Source organism: Mycteria americana, chromosome 5 (genome assembly GCF_035582795.1).
Source record: "Mycteria americana isolate JAX WOST 10 ecotype Jacksonville Zoo and Gardens chromosome 5, USCA_MyAme_1.0, whole genome shotgun sequence".
Classification (NCBI taxonomy): domain Eukaryota; kingdom Metazoa; phylum Chordata; class Aves; order Ciconiiformes; family Ciconiidae; genus Mycteria; species Mycteria americana.
Genome location: NC_134369.1, coordinates 49949382 through 49967461, shown reverse-complemented (window position 1 = coordinate 49967461; position 18080 = coordinate 49949382). Strand labels below are relative to the sequence as shown.

General features: G+C 40.7%; 1 protein-coding gene across 10 annotated transcripts in view; it reads right to left on the bottom strand.

Moving 5' to 3' along the window:
• Positions 1-18080, bottom strand: part of NRXN3 (neurexin 3) — a 983905-nt gene that overhangs the window by 655980 nt on the left and 309845 nt on the right. For 8 of the 10 annotated variants that reach the window (XM_075503346.1, XM_075503345.1, XM_075503342.1 and 5 more), the window contains one exon: positions 14290-14316. The exons of the other annotated variants lie outside the window; for them this stretch is intronic. In XM_075503346.1, the coding sequence (XP_075359461.1) occupies positions 14290-14316 (27 nt within the window). The remainder of the gene's footprint in view (positions 1-14289; positions 14317-18080) is intronic. 10 annotated transcript variants of the gene reach the window in all.

The window sequence follows — 18080 nt, the reverse complement described above, 5'->3', positions numbered from 1 at the left end:
AATTGGTTCACCTACCCAAACTGCCTCATCCTTTCCAAATACAAATATTCTGGTCTCTCTTGCCTGTGAACATACAAGAGCTGGTGACAGTAGACTGCTGTGGAAGTGAGGTAGGACTGGGGAGCCCTATCTGGGGTGCTAGACTCTGTCTCTAGCCACCGTGGAGATCCTAGAAGCTATAGACAGAATTCTCAGGGCTTGAAAAAAAGTAAGTTTGAAGTGTGGGCCAACCAAACAGGAACAGAATTGGGACAGTGGACTGGTGACTGAAGAGATTTAGAAACAACTGCCTCTATAGAGTAACAGTTCCCACTGAGCCATACTGCCACAGCACAATGGCTCCTTATGGCCTCTTCACTTATAGCATTCTTAAACTAACAGCAAGCAGAACAACGTACAACACTGTAATCACCGCCTGATTTTCCGTTGTAAGATGATCTTCACTCAGCGACAGTAAGAACCGACTCAAACTCTCCTACAGTCTTTGATGCTTAGGATATAGGATTTGGGTTTGTTTCACCTCTGTATTTGTAGCCGTGGAAATTGTACACTAGCAAGTTTGTTAGTATTTCAGATCATTTTCTTCAGAAAAAAACCTGATCTTGAGATGTGGTTTCAATGCCCTTGGGAAATCTCTTCCTAGATTTTTTTCTCCTCTGCCCTTGCAAAATCTGTCTAGGTTTTACATTGGACCTACTGCAGCTTCAGAAGACTTATTGCTACCTGGAAGCAAAAGATCTGGAACTATTGTCACCTGAGGCAGAATGTAAGTTTTTTTCAGTACTGATACAATTAACAGTGTTCACAGTTCATGGATATTGTTTTATCCCTAACAGACCAATTTCAAGTATAGTCATAGTCTGAAAAGCAGCTAAACACTTTCCTTTCAATCAGTATGCAGCCTGCAAATTTCCAAAACGTGCATTGGCAATAAATTCACACACAGATCCTTCTTATACAACTAGAAGTTGGATCCCTCCATATACTATTAGTGCAGTAAGGTAACACAGTGAGTAAGAACGCATAATCTTTCTCTTTGCTCATACTTCCCTCTCTGCTAAGAATTGTAGAGTAGCACCAGGGCTGAATAGCTGCAACAAAGCTTTCCCTCACTGTCAGAAGTGCTCAGATAATGGTGATGCGTTAGGGCAGGGCTGAAAGCCCATAATGTCACTGCTACTGCTTCTGCATAAAATGACTTCACACACTGTCCTTCAGTAATTCCATGGGGATAGTAATGCCACAACTATTGCAGTCTTGTAAGGACTAAATCATCAGCATAAGAATAGTCCAAAGATAAAAATATGCTTAGGAACTCCTAAGAAAGGATTTTTAATTTTTGGCTCAAATCTCATCCCACTATGAAACAGAATCAAATATCCTTTCAGTGCTGTGACCAAAAAAGAGATCCCAAACCAAAGCAATGCATTACCTTGCCCCGTTGCAGACAAAGCTACCATTCCCCCACAAAAAAAGGAAGTGGGTTAAAGTAGCTTACTATACATCCCTCCTCTAGTTTATCATAACTGCAGTTCTGTAAGTACCTCTAAGTTCTTCTGTACCCCCAAAGCTCTCAAGGAAGGTGATGTTTCTGTTCCATTTCTGGCCCAATCAGAAAAAATGAAAGCAGAAATCTTATACGAAAACATGTTCATGTTTGGCCATTGAGTCTAAACATGATGCAGATCCCCACAGGTAAATATGTGACAAGTTAAAACACACTTTTTTGCATTCAAAGCAAAGTAACCGAGAGCCTCATTCTTCTCAGACTAATAAATTCTTCAGATCGTGGTGATTAAATCCCATGGGAAAACCTGACCCATTAGGTACATTGCATGACTCAGAAATTACCACCAAGACTGGCAGTAACCCTGCCCGCATGAAGACATACCTGTCCCAAGAACTCACATTTACTTCATTTACCTCACAACAGGAAGAAGTGATACAGTACCTCTCATTTGTCATATTTTCAGTTCTGAAAACTTCCCCTTAGCATTTGGCAGTGGACCTCTCAAGGACAATGGCCTTAAGATTTGATTCTTCACAAATGCTAAGCATCTAAAATCCTCTGAAAGTCGACAGGGACTGACTAGGCTCAGTACCTCTGCAAATTAGAGCTAAAGTAGGAAAAACATCTTAATAACCTCGTAATGGACTGCTGAAAACCATAGTTTCAGCAACCCAGAAGACAGAAAGCTGGGGTCTTTTCCCCTTATAACACAGAAATAATTGACAACATTTGAAAACTATAAAAAGAGGTGCAAGGAAGGGCAATAGATTTGCATTTTAACTCCATTTGAGTGAACTGGACAAAAGGAGCTGCCTGGAAGGGCAAAGCAGAAAAAGACCTCTCTCAAAATAAGGAAGAAACATTTCCTTATGATGCATCAAAGTTTACCTGAAACAGGGAAGTATCTTTTACTTTTCTGTTTCCCTTAGCGAGGGAGGTGGCTGGCACCTGTTCAGAGGAATGCCTTCCCACAACCCACCCTCCGCACTCACACTTTGCAATTTGGTAGGAAACATTCTCCAGCCCTCTGGCTCCCTAAACAAATCTCAGAGCCCAAGTTCCTCTGTCCTGTTTTCAAACACCTCCCTTGCCAGAGTCACTCTTTGTGCAGTTGCGGAACACACTGATTTCTCAGGTTTACCTTGACTCAGCTCAAAAAATATCAGACTGGATTCATGGTAAAGCAAAGCACAAGATCTTTTAGATATTTAAAGCCATTTTTTTGGTTATAAAATGAACATCAGATGCAATTCTAATATTAGGTTAAAATGGACTTCATCTCTATTTGCTTAATTACTCCTACTCATAATTTCTTAGACAGGTTCCAGCTGCTTCAGTTGAGGGTTTGGCTTTAAAGTAACATCGTCTTCCAGTGCTGCCCTCAGTTTTTACAACCTCTGTATTCACATGACTGCTACAGTCCATTACGACAAAGTTTGGGCTAATGTGCTTTTAAGGATTTTACCTGAAATCAAGGCATTTCAGTACTTAACCATGGAAACCCCTTTCTGAACTCATGCCTAACTAGCTAGAAGTGACTGAATATCAGCGATGCCAATATCAATGTTGTTTTTTCCAACAGCTGGGTTTAATAAATATTTTCCCTATCTTCTTAGCCTACCTACCTGTCAGCTGCCCCACATCCACTCTAGGCTGTTCCTATTATGAGGGATTATGCACACATTCATATGAATTATTAGAAAAGACATCAGTTCTAGATATATTCTGTGAAGCTCCCGATCTCAGGAGGTGTTAAACATTTCTGTATAGGTATCTGTATATATCATAGGTATCCCATATGATATATTTTAATAAGGATGTTTTCGATATACTTATACAAGCACACTTTTCTTATTACTTCAAGTCTGATCTTAGCTTTACCACTTGGTTTCCTGAACCATACACTTTTGGAACCAGATGCAGGTGGCAGAAACAACAAATGTTTTAAATACAGTACATTATGTGGATTTCAGCCCTGAAAGGGAATACTGAAGTTAGGGTGGTCTGATTTACTGCAGCTGTCAGACACACAGAACAGTAGTGTCTGCTACAGCTTGGCAGAGGCTGAGCAGTCCCCTCAGTCTCCATTCTTGAGTTGTTCATAACATTTAAGCCACAAAGCTTCAGCTCTGTAGCATCACCTGTTTTCATCTGAGATGAAAAGGAGTAACTTCAAGGAAGCAGAGCATGGGGTTGTTTTCTCTGCTGGCTAGCACTGGCCTATGGTACAGTCCACACTTTGCAAAAGTTACTTGCTTCCTATAGAGAATAACTGATATGGTAGCCCAGTGCTACTGCCAAGAATCTGTTTGCATTCAAGTCCTTTTTCACACAGGTCTGCCAATGAACACAATCTCCCTCTTTACTACTTTCCACAAAGCACCCTGAACATACTTCCAAGCCCTTCACAGGTGGGAAAACAACACAACAAACACAAAATTATCATATTGATTTGGAGATGTATTTAGGCTGCTCAGCACATGAACTGAGAGAAGAAACTAGAAAATCTCCAGCTGCACCACGAGATGGTGCTCAGCCCCCTCTGTAACAGGCACATGGAGTACCACCAGAGTCAGGACAGTTTGCTTGAACTGGGTACTGACACCCCCCAGCCTAAGCACACACAGACAGTTGGGCTCATAAATTATTCTCCCTATGCAGCCCTGCTGGATACAGCATTGCTTGTAAAATACCGCTGTGCTGCTGGTGGAGTCACCCGGCCAGTGGGAAATTGCAAAAAATACCACTGAGTGAGTCTGCTGAACTGGAAACTTGAAATCTACCACACTTGTGGCAAAAATCTTGAAGTTTGGATAACCTTTTCAGTTCACTCAGGAAGATAAGCTCCATGAGAACTATGCAAAAAAAAAAAAAAAATCCTGCATTTTCATATAGTTTTCATGCAGCTCCATCTGCTCTATTGCATTTTAATATGCTTGAAATAAATCAAAGTGTGACCAGTGAGAAAAATATTATAAACTTTGATTACAATGAGAACTGGTCAATTTTACTGGCACTGCTTTCAATCACAATGATGATTTAGGAAGAAAGTTTCCCTTAATCTAAAATTATCCTAAGCAGCAAAATACTGTAATACAATAAATTGGAAGCAACAAACTTTCATTCTTTCTAGTATAACAAAACATGGAACTAAATGAGGCTAATTTTCTGCTCATCACAAAAAAGGGAGTGATATTACCCACACTTGTGGCATCAATATTTTGGCAAGTCTAGAACTATGATCAGTATTTTCATGAGAGAGAACAAGGCTGTGACAAAATAGGCTATGGTAACAATGTAATTGGGGTGTATGCAATCACTGTTACACTGTAAGGGTAACTACCAGAATATGATTTGGCCAACTGCGTACTGACCTCCAAAAGTCTCAGTGGTCATCTACAAATATGCTTCTTCCCTTCCTTTCTTGGATTAAAGTTGAATCAGAGTTGTTACATGATATTTGATGCCATCTTCCACAGTAGAACTGACTACATTTTAGCAGCAATGGATATTTAATTTGTAACAGCCTTTATAAAGTCTTGGCTTCATTCACTATCCTACTGTGCAAACTCACTTTACAAGCCTACATGGAAAAAAAAAAAAAACAAAACTCTCACACTTCTATAGCTCTTTCAAGGGGCCTCTTTGCAATTAAAACATTTTTATATTATTTCTGCCTTTAAAAAAGAATGATGAAATTCCAGCAGCATTTGCGCCTGGCATTTTTTCTGTTGCACTGAACATGCAAACCCACATTATTCAAATTAGACCCTGTGCCGTTATAGACTCTAACGGCACGTTAGAGTGACACGTGTCACTCTAGTGACATGAATCAAAAATATATTTAACTGGGAAAATGACTTGAGAACTTCTCTCAGGCTTTCTAACTTTTCACATTCAGAATGAAAACGTTCAGCATATAGCATTTTCCACTAGCTAGAAAATGGTTTATGATGATATAAAAAAATCTTCACCACTGATCAAACACATCTGTGGCATCTTGGCGAGGCTCCTTGTGGTACCAAGTCTTCCCATGCATTGTATTCCCTTTGCACAAGAGAAGAAAGAAGTCAACAACTGTTTCCTTGGCCCAGAAACCTCAAGAATCAGCTTTTCTTGAGAGGAGCAGAAGATAAGCAATAGAAAAGAAGACATCAATGTGGAAAGGTTTGCTAAGGGGAAGTTTCCAGAGAAGCAGCATCAATGCAAGTTTGCCATGTGCATCACACACCAGTGTGCACCAGCTCAACCAACTGAGACTCTCTCTAGGAGAAGAAGGGTTCTTGTCCTCTCTGACTCATTCTGTCCCTGCACAAACAGTAAATATTTCTAAGGTGCTTCTTTCAGAGGCAAACCACAAACCTGCAGCTCGCCTTTCCCCAGCTCATTTCAGAGGCAAAGGTTCAAGCATAGAAGCACTGAAGGATATTTTTAAAGTAAACTTCTATCTTACTCCTCAAGCACCTGTGTGCAATTGCAGTTCTTTGCTCCCTGAGAGAAATTTTCTAGCAGCAGTGCCTTTTGCCAGACAAACCAGCCTTGCAGTGCAAAATACAGGCAATGTGATGGGTCATGGTGGCAGAAGGACAGTAGCAGTCAGTGCTGAAATAGGTGGGTGGTGTGAGGAATGTTAAGCATGGAAAAAAGCTCCCAGCTGTGGAGAGGCAACTTTTCTCTGTCATTATCAACCCTCTCACCATTCATGGAAATAGTACCCAGTATTTAAGTCCTAATGCAGTCATTGTTTGATTTTAAGATAGTCAACAGCCTGACATGTCTTAATCCTGGAAACAACACATTTAGTACTGCTACACAGCTCCCTGATATTACCACTCACACAGCAAGTTTCCTTAAACTCGGTGCCTTGTGTAGAAAAAGAAAAATCAACGAAATGGAAAAAGAAATGACCAAATGCTTGATGCCTGGACACCATAGGCGACACTGTTTCAGTTTACCTTTGGCCCTCTATTTCACTGTAAGGCAGCAAAAGCATTGCCTTTTTAAGCCCTATAGCATGATGTCCACAAACTTTGAAGGCTATAGTTCCTTCCTGAGTGTACTAGGTCTGGCTGGGAAGGAGTTAATTTTCTTCATAGCAGCCCACATGGTGCTATGTTTTGGATTTGTGAGCAAGACAGTGTTGATAACACACAGGTTGGGGGAAAGTGAGTGAGCAGCTGTGTGGTGCTTAGCCACCTATGGGGATTAAACCAAAACACTGAGGAAAGTACAAGTGATGAAAGCTGATTTGAAAGGAACACAAATCAATTTATACAAAGAAAGTGGCCAAAATAACAAACTAAGAAGCATACAAGTTTTTCTATCAAAGCATCCTAGTTTTTCCCAGGCATCCTGGCTGAGATCCTGTGTTTGCAGGATCTGTGTTTGCAGGATTGCATCAAGAAAGGAAGCAAGACATCCTGTTTTCCCCAAACAGACATGAGGAAGGAAGCTTGTATTATTACAACTGGTGGATAAGAGAAAAACATTGCTGACCAGCAACTAGTTAATTCAATTTATCATTAAAACAAAACCCAGCATCACATGACTTCAAAAGGTATCCTACCTACAAACTTCTTCCTAGGTTACTCCAAGGTTCACCCACAGCCTTTTTCTCCTCTGGCAAAAAAACCAATAAATTAAAAAACACAGCAACCTTTTCATATTCCATAATATTTGTCATAGAATCCAAATATTTAATTGGCATTTCTAACTTTAAGTAATGGGTATCTAGCTTAGTGACTGACAGGATGATTGATATGGTTGTTTTGACTCTGCCCCCTTCACAACAGTTCTCATTTTTAGTTATAATCCCATAGAAGGGGTCAGAGGCTATATATAAAAACATACAGCACAAAGACAACCTTTCAGTAAGTGGCGAGGGGTCAAGAAAAGCTGCTGGGGTGGGAACAATAGCCAGTAAACTGGCATTGCTGTTTTCCAGAAGTGGGTCACTGATTCCTGACAGATGATTGCTGAGTTTCCAAGGTTAGTTTTCTTTCCCATTAGGTCCCACCGCAGCAATTTAGTTAAAAATAATGCAGAATGCATTCTGCCAAGCTCTGCTCTCAACAGCGCCATCTCTTCAAACTGATGACCTTGGAAGACCTGCTGAAGTCTGTCCCTGAGCACTAAAACTGAAGAGTCAGACTAGAGACTTTCAAAGGATGTGACAGTATTAGCTGGAAGATGAAGGCTAACTGCTGCCAACTAAGAGCTGGGGCTAGCTGAAGTCTAGTAAGCATGGACTTGCATTTGTAGCCCAGATTTACAGCCCCTGAAATATTCTGAGATGAGGGACCTTGTGATATTGCAAACTGAAGTTTAAGATTGCAGAAATTAATTAATTATGCCACAGCAAAACCTTAATCTTCATGGCATTGTATAGATGAGGAGGATTAAAGACACTGTGAAAAGCTTTCGCTCTTTACACCCCATGCTCTGCACCCAATAACGCAAATCACTAGAGCCTCTTTACCAGTCACTCCTTATCCAGTATCCGCTGAGCCTTAGGGCTCGCTGATTTGGCCTTAAATTTACTGATAAGGTAGCACCCAACATAGCAAGCAGTGCTTGTGCTGATTAGTGTTTTGCTTTTCTTTTTCTTTTTAACTATTCAAAGTCTCATTAGAGATGCTCTCTCTGGGTTGTTCTCAGACAAAATTAATCACATATAAAATACTCACTTCCTCCTAGATCCTAAAGCATGAATTTCCAGTTTTGTGCCAATTTTCTTTGAATAAAAGAACAAAGTGGATATTCTGGCAACTAATTACAGGATCTAATCTATAGAAGACATATTGTCTAGACAGGAGCAAAGCAGAGCACCTTCTTGTATGTGCTTCACCTTTTGCCTCTCGCCTAGATGGAATATGTCCATGTGGAACCCAGCCCCAAAGGGTCTTGTCCTCTCCACTGCAACTGGTAGCTGCATGGACTTTGTTACTACCTTTTTAAAACAAGCTCAGTAACACTATTTCACTTTATAGGGGTACCAAGCAACCTCTGAGTTGAGAGCTTAAGTCAAGAGTTTTTTTCCCACTGGGGACTTGGAGTGGACTTGAATCAAGCAAGTCTGAGACAAAATACCTCACTTCATAGTAGCTGCCACAGGGAAGAGGAACTTGTTGGGTTACATGATAAAGTTCATCTACACACCCACAAAGGTGCTCAGATAGACAACAGCAGGAGGGGAAGCCCAAATAATATCTTCTTGGGTTACATCCAGGCCCATCACAGGGGCCATCAGCCCCTCAGAGGCCCATTTGCACAAGCCTAGAGGAGCACAGGGGCACAGTGGCAGGTGGGAACACAAATCAAGGACTCCTGAGGAATTAACACCTTGTCTGGGCCTCTCTCAGGCTGTCCCAGCAGAGCCATTAGCCCCAGCGTCCAAGCGTGAAACTCATCACCATAAGTCATCTGGAGCAGCTCTTGAGATCACGTTTTGGACTAAAGGGGTTGCTGCCTAGGGTGGGATATATGTGATGCAGGGGAAAAGCAGTCTGGGATCAGACAGACTTACTATGGGATGTTTAGGGGAGAAACCAAAGGCAGGAAAAGGGAGGAGTTTAGGTGATTTTTGGAGGAACAAGAGTGGGAAGAGAGAGCTGTAAGGGGATAAAAAGGGCTGGTCACATGTAAATAGTTGCTGGTCAATATGCTTGCCTGGCTGTGCCCTGCACCTGATCAGTGCAGTCTGTCCTGTCTTCTTATCAAATTCCTTTCTAACTCTTTCCTGGGTGAGGGCCCTGTATTCCATGTGCATGAGGGTGTATGGGGGTGTGAGTGCAGCAACTGGAGTCAGACCATAGGTCTGAGGGCCCGCATGTTCGTGCTGCCAGAGACTGGAATGAGCATGGGTCTGTGAGTAAGTGTGCGATCACTAGCAAAGCGCCTGCCCGGAATACATCTTCAACCTCGCTACTGGTTGAACCTGGGAACAGGGAGTGGCAGTAGCCTCACCTCTCTTGGGCTGTTGGATCCAGCATGGTATGTTTTCCTCTAACAGAATTCTTAGTTTACCATCTGACAAAATACCTGGAAGGACTGCTGTTTCACCACCTGACAGAAGGAAAAGTCTTCCAAAGATAGGCTTGCTCCCTTCCCTTCTTCTGCATTGCAGTGCAGCAGCAGCATGAGGCCAGACCAGTGCCCTGGGTCTGAGACTGCTCAAAGGTGAGACCTTTCTCAGCTAGGCAGTACAGATGCTACAGACACCAGCTTTGCTTTCACCACTACAATATGACATACTAATGACTCGTCACTTTTCAGGCTGCATAAGCATTCATTTCTTCCTGATTATGTTTAAATGGAGTTAGGAGATACTAGAGTCACAAATATGATGTGTATGTTTAATCATACCTCTTCACTTTTCAAATAATGTTTTCATGTTAGAGTACTATTAAACTTTTATTAAAATGACAGCAACATCACTAGGAATGAGATAAGTGCACTCGGTTTTACATTTTGATTAGATTAGAGTTAGCACGGCTTCCTATTTACTTATGATGATATGGAAAAAAGAAAACTTTAAACCTTGCCCAGAAAGTTACACACCATCGGTTTGTATTTTATGTTGTTACACTGGCACTTACTAAAATGAAACATTAACTTTGCATTGAATTCAGGCACTAAATACAGCAAGCATGGCAACTGAGAAGGGAGAACCAATCTAATATTCTAGCTGTCTTCTATTGTCAAAGACCAGTCCAAAATTAATTGGATCTGAAACAACATGCTAACTGTTGTTTCAGTCATAGAGACACAGGATCAACTAGTAGTGATTGGACTGTGATTTTTCATCCTCTCCCATTTGTGCTTTTAGCAACAGGTAAAAGAAGAGGATCAGGATTTGTTGAGGCTTCACAGGCGACAGGAAAATAGGTAACGGCTTGTCTGGCATGGTTTAGTGAGAAGAAAAGGCCTCATTATGAAACAACAAGCAATAAAACAGAAGTATTCACTGTCCCAAAGGCAGCTACTTTTGGAAGATCAAACCTCCCATAAAGGTAGCATCAAACTATGTGACTGTGACTATTGACACACCACATAAAAGGTTTGGGAGAAGGAGAGAGAACTACGCCAAGAAAAATAATACAAGCAGTATCCTAGAAAGAACACAAAGGGAAGACACCTCCAAAAGCTAGTAAATCTGTAGCACACACAGTCCTGTCCTCCACACTTAATATTGGGTAGAATGCTGAAAACTATCCCCATCTGGACTGATATGAAGTGGGATCCCTGAAAAGGGAATAAGAAAATTCAGGACCAGATACCTTTGAAAAAATGAAGAAAAATCAGAGCACTAGATATTATGACACAAACTATAAAACTATCACAACTCAAAAGTTAAAACTTTAACTTTCTTTAAAGCAAACTGTATATTTCAAGAAACAGTTCACAGGAGATGGACCACAGAGCTACGCTTCTTTAGCAAATCCTATTTAAAAACCCAAAATATATGTATGCAAAAATATAAGGGTATTTAGACTATACCTATTTTCCCCATAAATCCAGCCAACAAAATTGTGCTGTCCGTTATGACTGCATTATGTTGAGGAATCATTCAATGCACCTTCACACAGTGTATTTTAGGATCCTGATCCTGCTTTTGGTTGTGCTGATTTTACACTCAGAGGAAAAGAGAGTTACTACCCAGTTACATCTGTGTAAGCAACAGCATTGTTGGGTCCTTCTAAATTCAAACTCTCTCAATGTGCAGAAACAGATAAGATCAGTTTAGGTATCTTCAAGAGTGAAAGGAGAGTATGAGACGAGTATTAAAATAAATACAGAGACAGCAAAAAAATGTTCCGATTCTAGGAAATGATATCAGTCTTCCATTTCAGAACTGTGAGATATGATGGGGATGAGAAACAGAGAGAGGGTAAGAAGAAATGAAGTGATGGAGAACAGTATTTTGCATCAGATATATGACAACCCAAAGCAAGCAAAAAACCTTCAATCCTTTCAATGAAAATTAAGAGCAATTATATTGAAAATTAAATTCTTACCTGGGATAATATAATAGACTCCTCTCAAATAGCATGAGCTTCAGTGCTTGCTGTGGCAGGCTCTTTAACTTACACATTCCACAAGACCCCAAAAGTACAGCTCTGTTTACCTTTAAAACCATGCACCAGGTCCCTTCTATTCAGTTAACAATGGTGACTGCTTGACCTGAAACTCTTCAACTGATTGGGAATCCCATTTGCCAAGTTACTTCAAAACACTTCTCATTTCAACAGACCCTGGCAGACCCATCTGTATGTGGGTAACTCCCTCTGCACAAGTAAATGTCAGTGTGCCTGCAAGAATGGTTACAGTGATACTTGGTCTGCTCCTGCCTAACCATTATTTTATTCATGCAAGAGTATACAGTTTTTCATCAATCAGTTCCCAGCAGGTTCCCTTCTAGAAAGCAGGACAGATGACCCGAGTCATTGCAACAGGCAGCAACAAAACAAGGTGTTAGAGGGACTAGGAGTAGGGTTGTTCATTTTCAGCGCAGTATCATAAAAAATAAATTAGGAAAATCCAAAGTGTTTTAAAATAAATAAATAAATACAAACCTTCAGAGGAAGACAGTCTTTAAAAATGCAACAGGCTGAACTATTAAAAATGCATGGAAGCAAAATGATTCAAGATGTTTTGATGCTTATGGGGAAACTAACAAAAGCACTGGATTCAGACTGTCTTCCCACTGCTCTGATTATAGGATTCTCTTTTCCCTCTTTTTCTTTTTTGAATGTTTCTCCCAATTACTGCTAGATTTTTATTTGCATGAAAACCAGACCATTGCTCCTTGCTACTAAAGCTGATTTCCCACCTGAAGATAGTCTTCCATAGCTAAGCCTTTAAGACCCAGCTGTCATCAAAAGTTGAAGATGATGACAACATCAGATTGTTGTCCAGTACCAGAGGAACTGATATGGATGCTCAGATGACACACATCAACAAGAACTATGGTGCAAGTGTTTAGATAGAATTACAGGTGGCTAAGCAGCAAGAGCATATGAACTCTTAGGAAGCGAAAGATCCTATTTTTATGCAAATGTCCTCAGCGCTGCTGGGTAAAAACTGGCCATCTCAGCTAGAAGAGATTCAAGACACTTTTTCCTATTACCCACTCTACCTTGAAATACAGTGTTAAAACTTCAAAGAACAAAAGGAATTCAACAAGAGCTGTCAAGCTTTGAGTCATACAGGACTAATCCCCCATAGCCCTGCAATAGGGCTGAAGAAGGCTGCAGCTCTCAATGTTGGAAACTCATGATCAAGCCTCTACAGCATATCAGGGCTCACAGCTGGAGTAATCACACATCACCCAATGCCTTGGCTTGTCCCTGGCTACAGGCTCCCAGGGACCACTTCGCAAGACCAGGAAACCAATTGCTTCCACTTCCCTGCAAGGTAGGCTTTCAATCAGCTGGCAGTGACCAGGAGGGAAAGCTGATCTATTATATGCTTATGTGCGTATTTTTTTTTCTATTTGCAACCACAGAGAACCTTTTAAATTTTGCAAATATTGTACATGGGAAAAAAAACCAAACAACTGCTGTCTGCTGTCTAACACTACAAACCTACTCTTAGTCCAAAACCATGATAAAGCTGTTAAGAAACTGCTTTACAGTAAGATCCTCTCAGTGCTACTACAATTGGCTCTGCTACTTGAAAGCTCTATGTTTGCTTTTGGGGCTGCAACACACTTCTTTCCACCTTCCTGCTAGCTTGGATGGGGCTCACTGGTGAGCAAAAAGACCACAGCCTCTATAAAACACAAGGACCATCCTTGCCTTTTAATCCTTTATAGCATTTCCAAAGTGATGTTTAGCCTTCCATAAATCTTTCTACATAGAATCTAACACAGAGGATCTGCCAGTTCAGGAATCTGGTTTCAAGTAAGATAAGCCTCGAAGCACACTTGAGAGCTAAACACCTCCATTCTTTGGGAAGTGCTTTTTACTTTGAGGCCTATGTCAACTTCGACCAGCTCTTTGAAGTAGAACAGAAAAGATTGTGTGGGTAATAATCTTTACCCACGCAAAGACTGGGTAATTCATATCTAGAATCGGATATGATCTTTCACTATTATTTTTCACAGAATTTTTATAAGCCTTCTTCCCTACTTTTACAGACTGAAAGGTATTTTCAGTGACCCAAAGATTCAGCTGGAATTAATTATAGAAACCTAAGAGTGGTTATATGCTATATAAAAGGTAATCACGTAACTGACAATATACTCAAAATATAAGACCTAATTTTTCCTTCTTCTATACCCAAATAAAAATTACTTTGAATAAATATCAGGTTAAGTTGTCACCATTCTGAAATAAAGTGAGAGTTTGAGGTGGGTTTGTTTTGTTTTTTAAATATGCATGCCTTTTTTGTAGTGGAGAAGTGCATACAGTACCTGTTGTTATTCTTATGTGGTTCTTTAAAAGTTCTCATAAAGACAACAGGTTACCAGTAAAATATAATATCAGCTCATCAGGTTCCTCAGGTGCTCTTCTGCAAAGCTATAAAATAACAGTTCATCTCCTCCTTGGAGAAACCTAACACAAAATTTTCATATACAATCACCATAAGGTCTTCCCTCCTCCCCGCCCAGCTTCATATCCCATTCAATCCTTCAATTTCAGAAGATTTTTTTTTTAAAAGAAAAGAAAAAAAGAAAAAGAAAAGAAAAGAAAAACAGCTTATAAAACAGCAAAGAAAATAAAGTTATTTTAATATATATAGAAAGAGAACAAAATGAAACTTGAGGGAAAACTTACTGGCGTTACAGTTTATCCTGATACAGTCTAGATGGGGAAAAATAAATGAAAGATGAAATTGCATCCTTCAAGGTAACAGCTGCAGACATCCAAAAACAATCAGTCCACCCTTCCGGGGACAGACACACGCAAAGAGATGTGGCCATTTTATACTTATATACAGTCTGTACAAGTTCAGGAGTGGGTGTATATGTACAGTATATTCTACATAAATATCTGTTACATAAATATATATATATACACACATATATATATACACATATGTATAGAGAGATACACCAATATACATATATATCCACATGTTGACACAGAAAGCTATTTTCTTTTTACAGAAACCTATGCATCTAAGAGTATCTTCTACTTCAGACCATGAACTGATGTGAATTACAATAAAAAAATTGATAATTAAGGCACAAAAAATCTCCCTCAAAATGCAAGTCATACTCCAGTGTCATTTCGCTTTTTAAAGACCTTTAGCAATTTCTCTAAGAAGCTTGAAGCTCAAAGTCAACCTTTACACTTGGTTTCTTTTGAATTAATTTGTATTGTTATTGCATAAATACACCATCTGTCCAACACAGAATACCTGTAAAATCAGCCTATGAGATTTGTTGGTGCAATATTTAACCCTTTCCAGCTCTCCCAAAGACAGACCCTCTTCTCATTCCCCCAATGCCAGCCCAGAACACTTTTTAATACGTGCACAGACACGTTTGACACTGTCCATTCAGGTGAGGAAAGGGTTAATATACTGCCCAGTTGTGTCCTATCATAAAATGGCCACTTGCAAACAGCTAACCGCACGAACGCCCAGCCCAGATTTCAGCTAGTTCTGGAGGTTGGGAATACTTTTTTTTTTTTTGCTTGGCAGGGGGAATGGGGATTTCTTTCAAAGGTCCCCAGCTCTGCCAGTTCCTCAGAGCCCAATCTCATCTTGCCATCTGAACGCTAAGACTGAATGGGATGCTCATAACGTTCAGGGAGAAGATGAAATGGGCAGTAAAGTGGCAGATCTGGGTACCTTTGCTGGCCGTGCTTTGTTCAGAGGTTACAGGCAAGGGAGGGATGAAAAGGGGTACATGGAAAGAAAAATAGTTATGCTTCTGGAATCTAATAAATGGTGACTGAGGAATCTGCACAAAGAAAACAAGTTGAGGTAGGAGAGCCTGAGCTAGAGGGCTTCTGAGCATTGCTTCTCTCATTTAACACGCTAATGCTCAGCATATGTCAGGATATGACCCATAAGAGGATTTTTCATTTATAAATGCCTACTTTCAGCCTTGTGAACACCCATTACTGTGGTATCTGACATGGGCAAGAGCTATCATATCAGTGCCATTATGTGTCTTGGGCCATGCTGACCTTCTCTCAGGAAATCAAGGCCAGGAATAATAGCATCATACTACTGGACAACCTGTCTGGACAACTAAAGCTCTGACCAGCAGGGACAGTCATATTTATTACAGAGATATGGCCCAGCAAGAAAGATTATACAGAATGGCAGAGAAATATAATGCAGTTTGCTGCTTAACTGGACCGATTTTATGTTTACTCAGACAGATGTAGGAAAATTATTTCAGCAGCTGAAACTAAATGCAGTCCTTAAAAAAATGAAAGAGGGGAAATAATAAGAGTCTATAAATAAAGAGCCATAATGAGCAGGGACACACCAATCAGGAGCAGCATAGCCAGAGAGAGTCTGTTTTCAAGCAGCACTTCTCTTGAGAAAATCTGGGTTTGGTTTTGTGCGATTAGGTTTGTCATGTGTCGTCAACCGCAACAGAAAAGTGGGAGCAAACAGCCCTGGAGCAATTGGTACGATCACCATACAGTGGTGGCTATATCCCTTATAGGAGTTGGGTGGGGTAGGGAGAGCTCTGAAGTACATGCTGGGGAACCTCCCTCTATGACCTGATGGAGAGTGAGAGCAAGAGCAAGAGAGACTCCCAAGTCTCGCTGCAAGCGAGATCAAGAGAGTTGTTATAGCTGGAACAACAGGGGAATTTCTTATGAGCTAAACAGTAAGTGTGCTGGAAAGAGAAACATGGCTGGTCCTCAGCAACATTCACCAAAGTTAGAAACTAAAACCATTGTTGTGTTATTGATGTCTGCAGGGAAGTTTTGCATTTTTATTTTTTTTGCAGCGATACAGAAATAACTACATGTCCCAGGGCTCACCCTCAGGCTGAATCCCTGACTGCTCCAGGTGAAGAGGTTGACCTTTCAAACTGAAAACCTGTATAGCCCTTATCCTGACTGCCATATTTCTATTTCAAAGGACAACAAGAGACCAGGCCACTGAGGGGGTTGCCCTGACAACTACCATGGCACTATTAGATCTCCAGACTCTGTGAGCATGAAGGCTCTGCAATGCCATGCAATGGGGTGCCAGGCAGAAACGTCCAAGTGCACTCCAGAAGAACCAGCTCCTGAACCGGACTTAGTCCAGCTGGGTCAGCGGTGATCCCACATGGTAGCTAAGCAAGTGCATCTGCCTGCGCTGCTACACCAGCACCACCATACTCTCCACACTACTTTCAAAGAACAAGCACAAGTTTTTTCATTCATTTCCTTAATTCTGAGCCTTGCCCAAAGCAACCAAAAAAAATTTTCCATCATTAATATGTGAAGCTGTTTTCTCCCTCTTACATCAGTTTTTAGAAAGGAAGAAAATACCTATTTTCCTCTAAACTAGTACAACACTACAAATCCAAAGCAGAGGATGCTTTCCCTAGCAGTAAGGTGCAGGTTCAGCCTGCTCTTTGGACTCAAAACAGCAGCAGCTGGGGAATTCAGGAATAATTTAAAAAACTGCTTGGGATTCCTCCTGCACAGTACCAGGGCAGTAAGACTTCTGGTAATTGTCATCTGGGGCTCTCAGCCCTGTTATCGGCTTCTACTGATGAGATTTGCTTTATTTAGGTATGGCTGCATTCCTGACTCAAAAGAGGTTTTCCCTTGCTTTAGGGTTTTGAAGATGAGTATGCCTAAACAGCTGTAAATCCAGCCACCTGCCTGTTCAGCAATTGGATGAGGAATCTGCAGGACAGCAATAAAGTGAAAACACAGTCTGTAACTGCATGGGCAGCAGGATGAGCTGGGGAAGACCTTCTACAGTTACTTTCCTTCATTATTATTCCTAATGTAAACCAGAAGCTGCTTCCTTAGTGCTCAAATGGAAGGTTTTCCAGAGCACATCACCTGGAAAATGGGCCAAAGACACTCTCCTCACAAAAAGTTAAATAGCTCCACTGCAATTAGGTAACACTAGGGATTTATAGTTTGAATGGAGATATCTTTAGTAGCAGACAGAAGTCTCTCCAAATTAGGCCTGTGTTTCTTACCATTTGTATCTTTGTGCCTGAAAATAGTGATATTTATTTGACATTGCTAAGGCACTAGGTTGTTTTTTCCTTGAATCAGGAAAGAAAGTCACCTTTGCTGTGTGAGAACAAAGTGTTCCTTTTGATGAGCATCCACATGTGGTTATGGAAGATATCAGGCAAGACTAGGACAAGAAAGATAATTGAGGCCTGACTGTTTCTAAGCTCACTTTAGGTTATTTCCTATGGGGAAACCAGATGAGGTCCTGTGCACACTTTTACCCCATATTATAGTGTGGCTCCTTACCTCTCTCCTACTTGCATGCAGTCAGGCTGTGCACCCACCTGTAACTGGCAGCTGACAAATATTTTTGCATGTCTATGACAAAAAAAAAAAAAATCAAGAGCCTTTGTATGCACCAATTATAGAAAAGAAATTTATTAATGAGAAACAGTGTGAATGGGCAT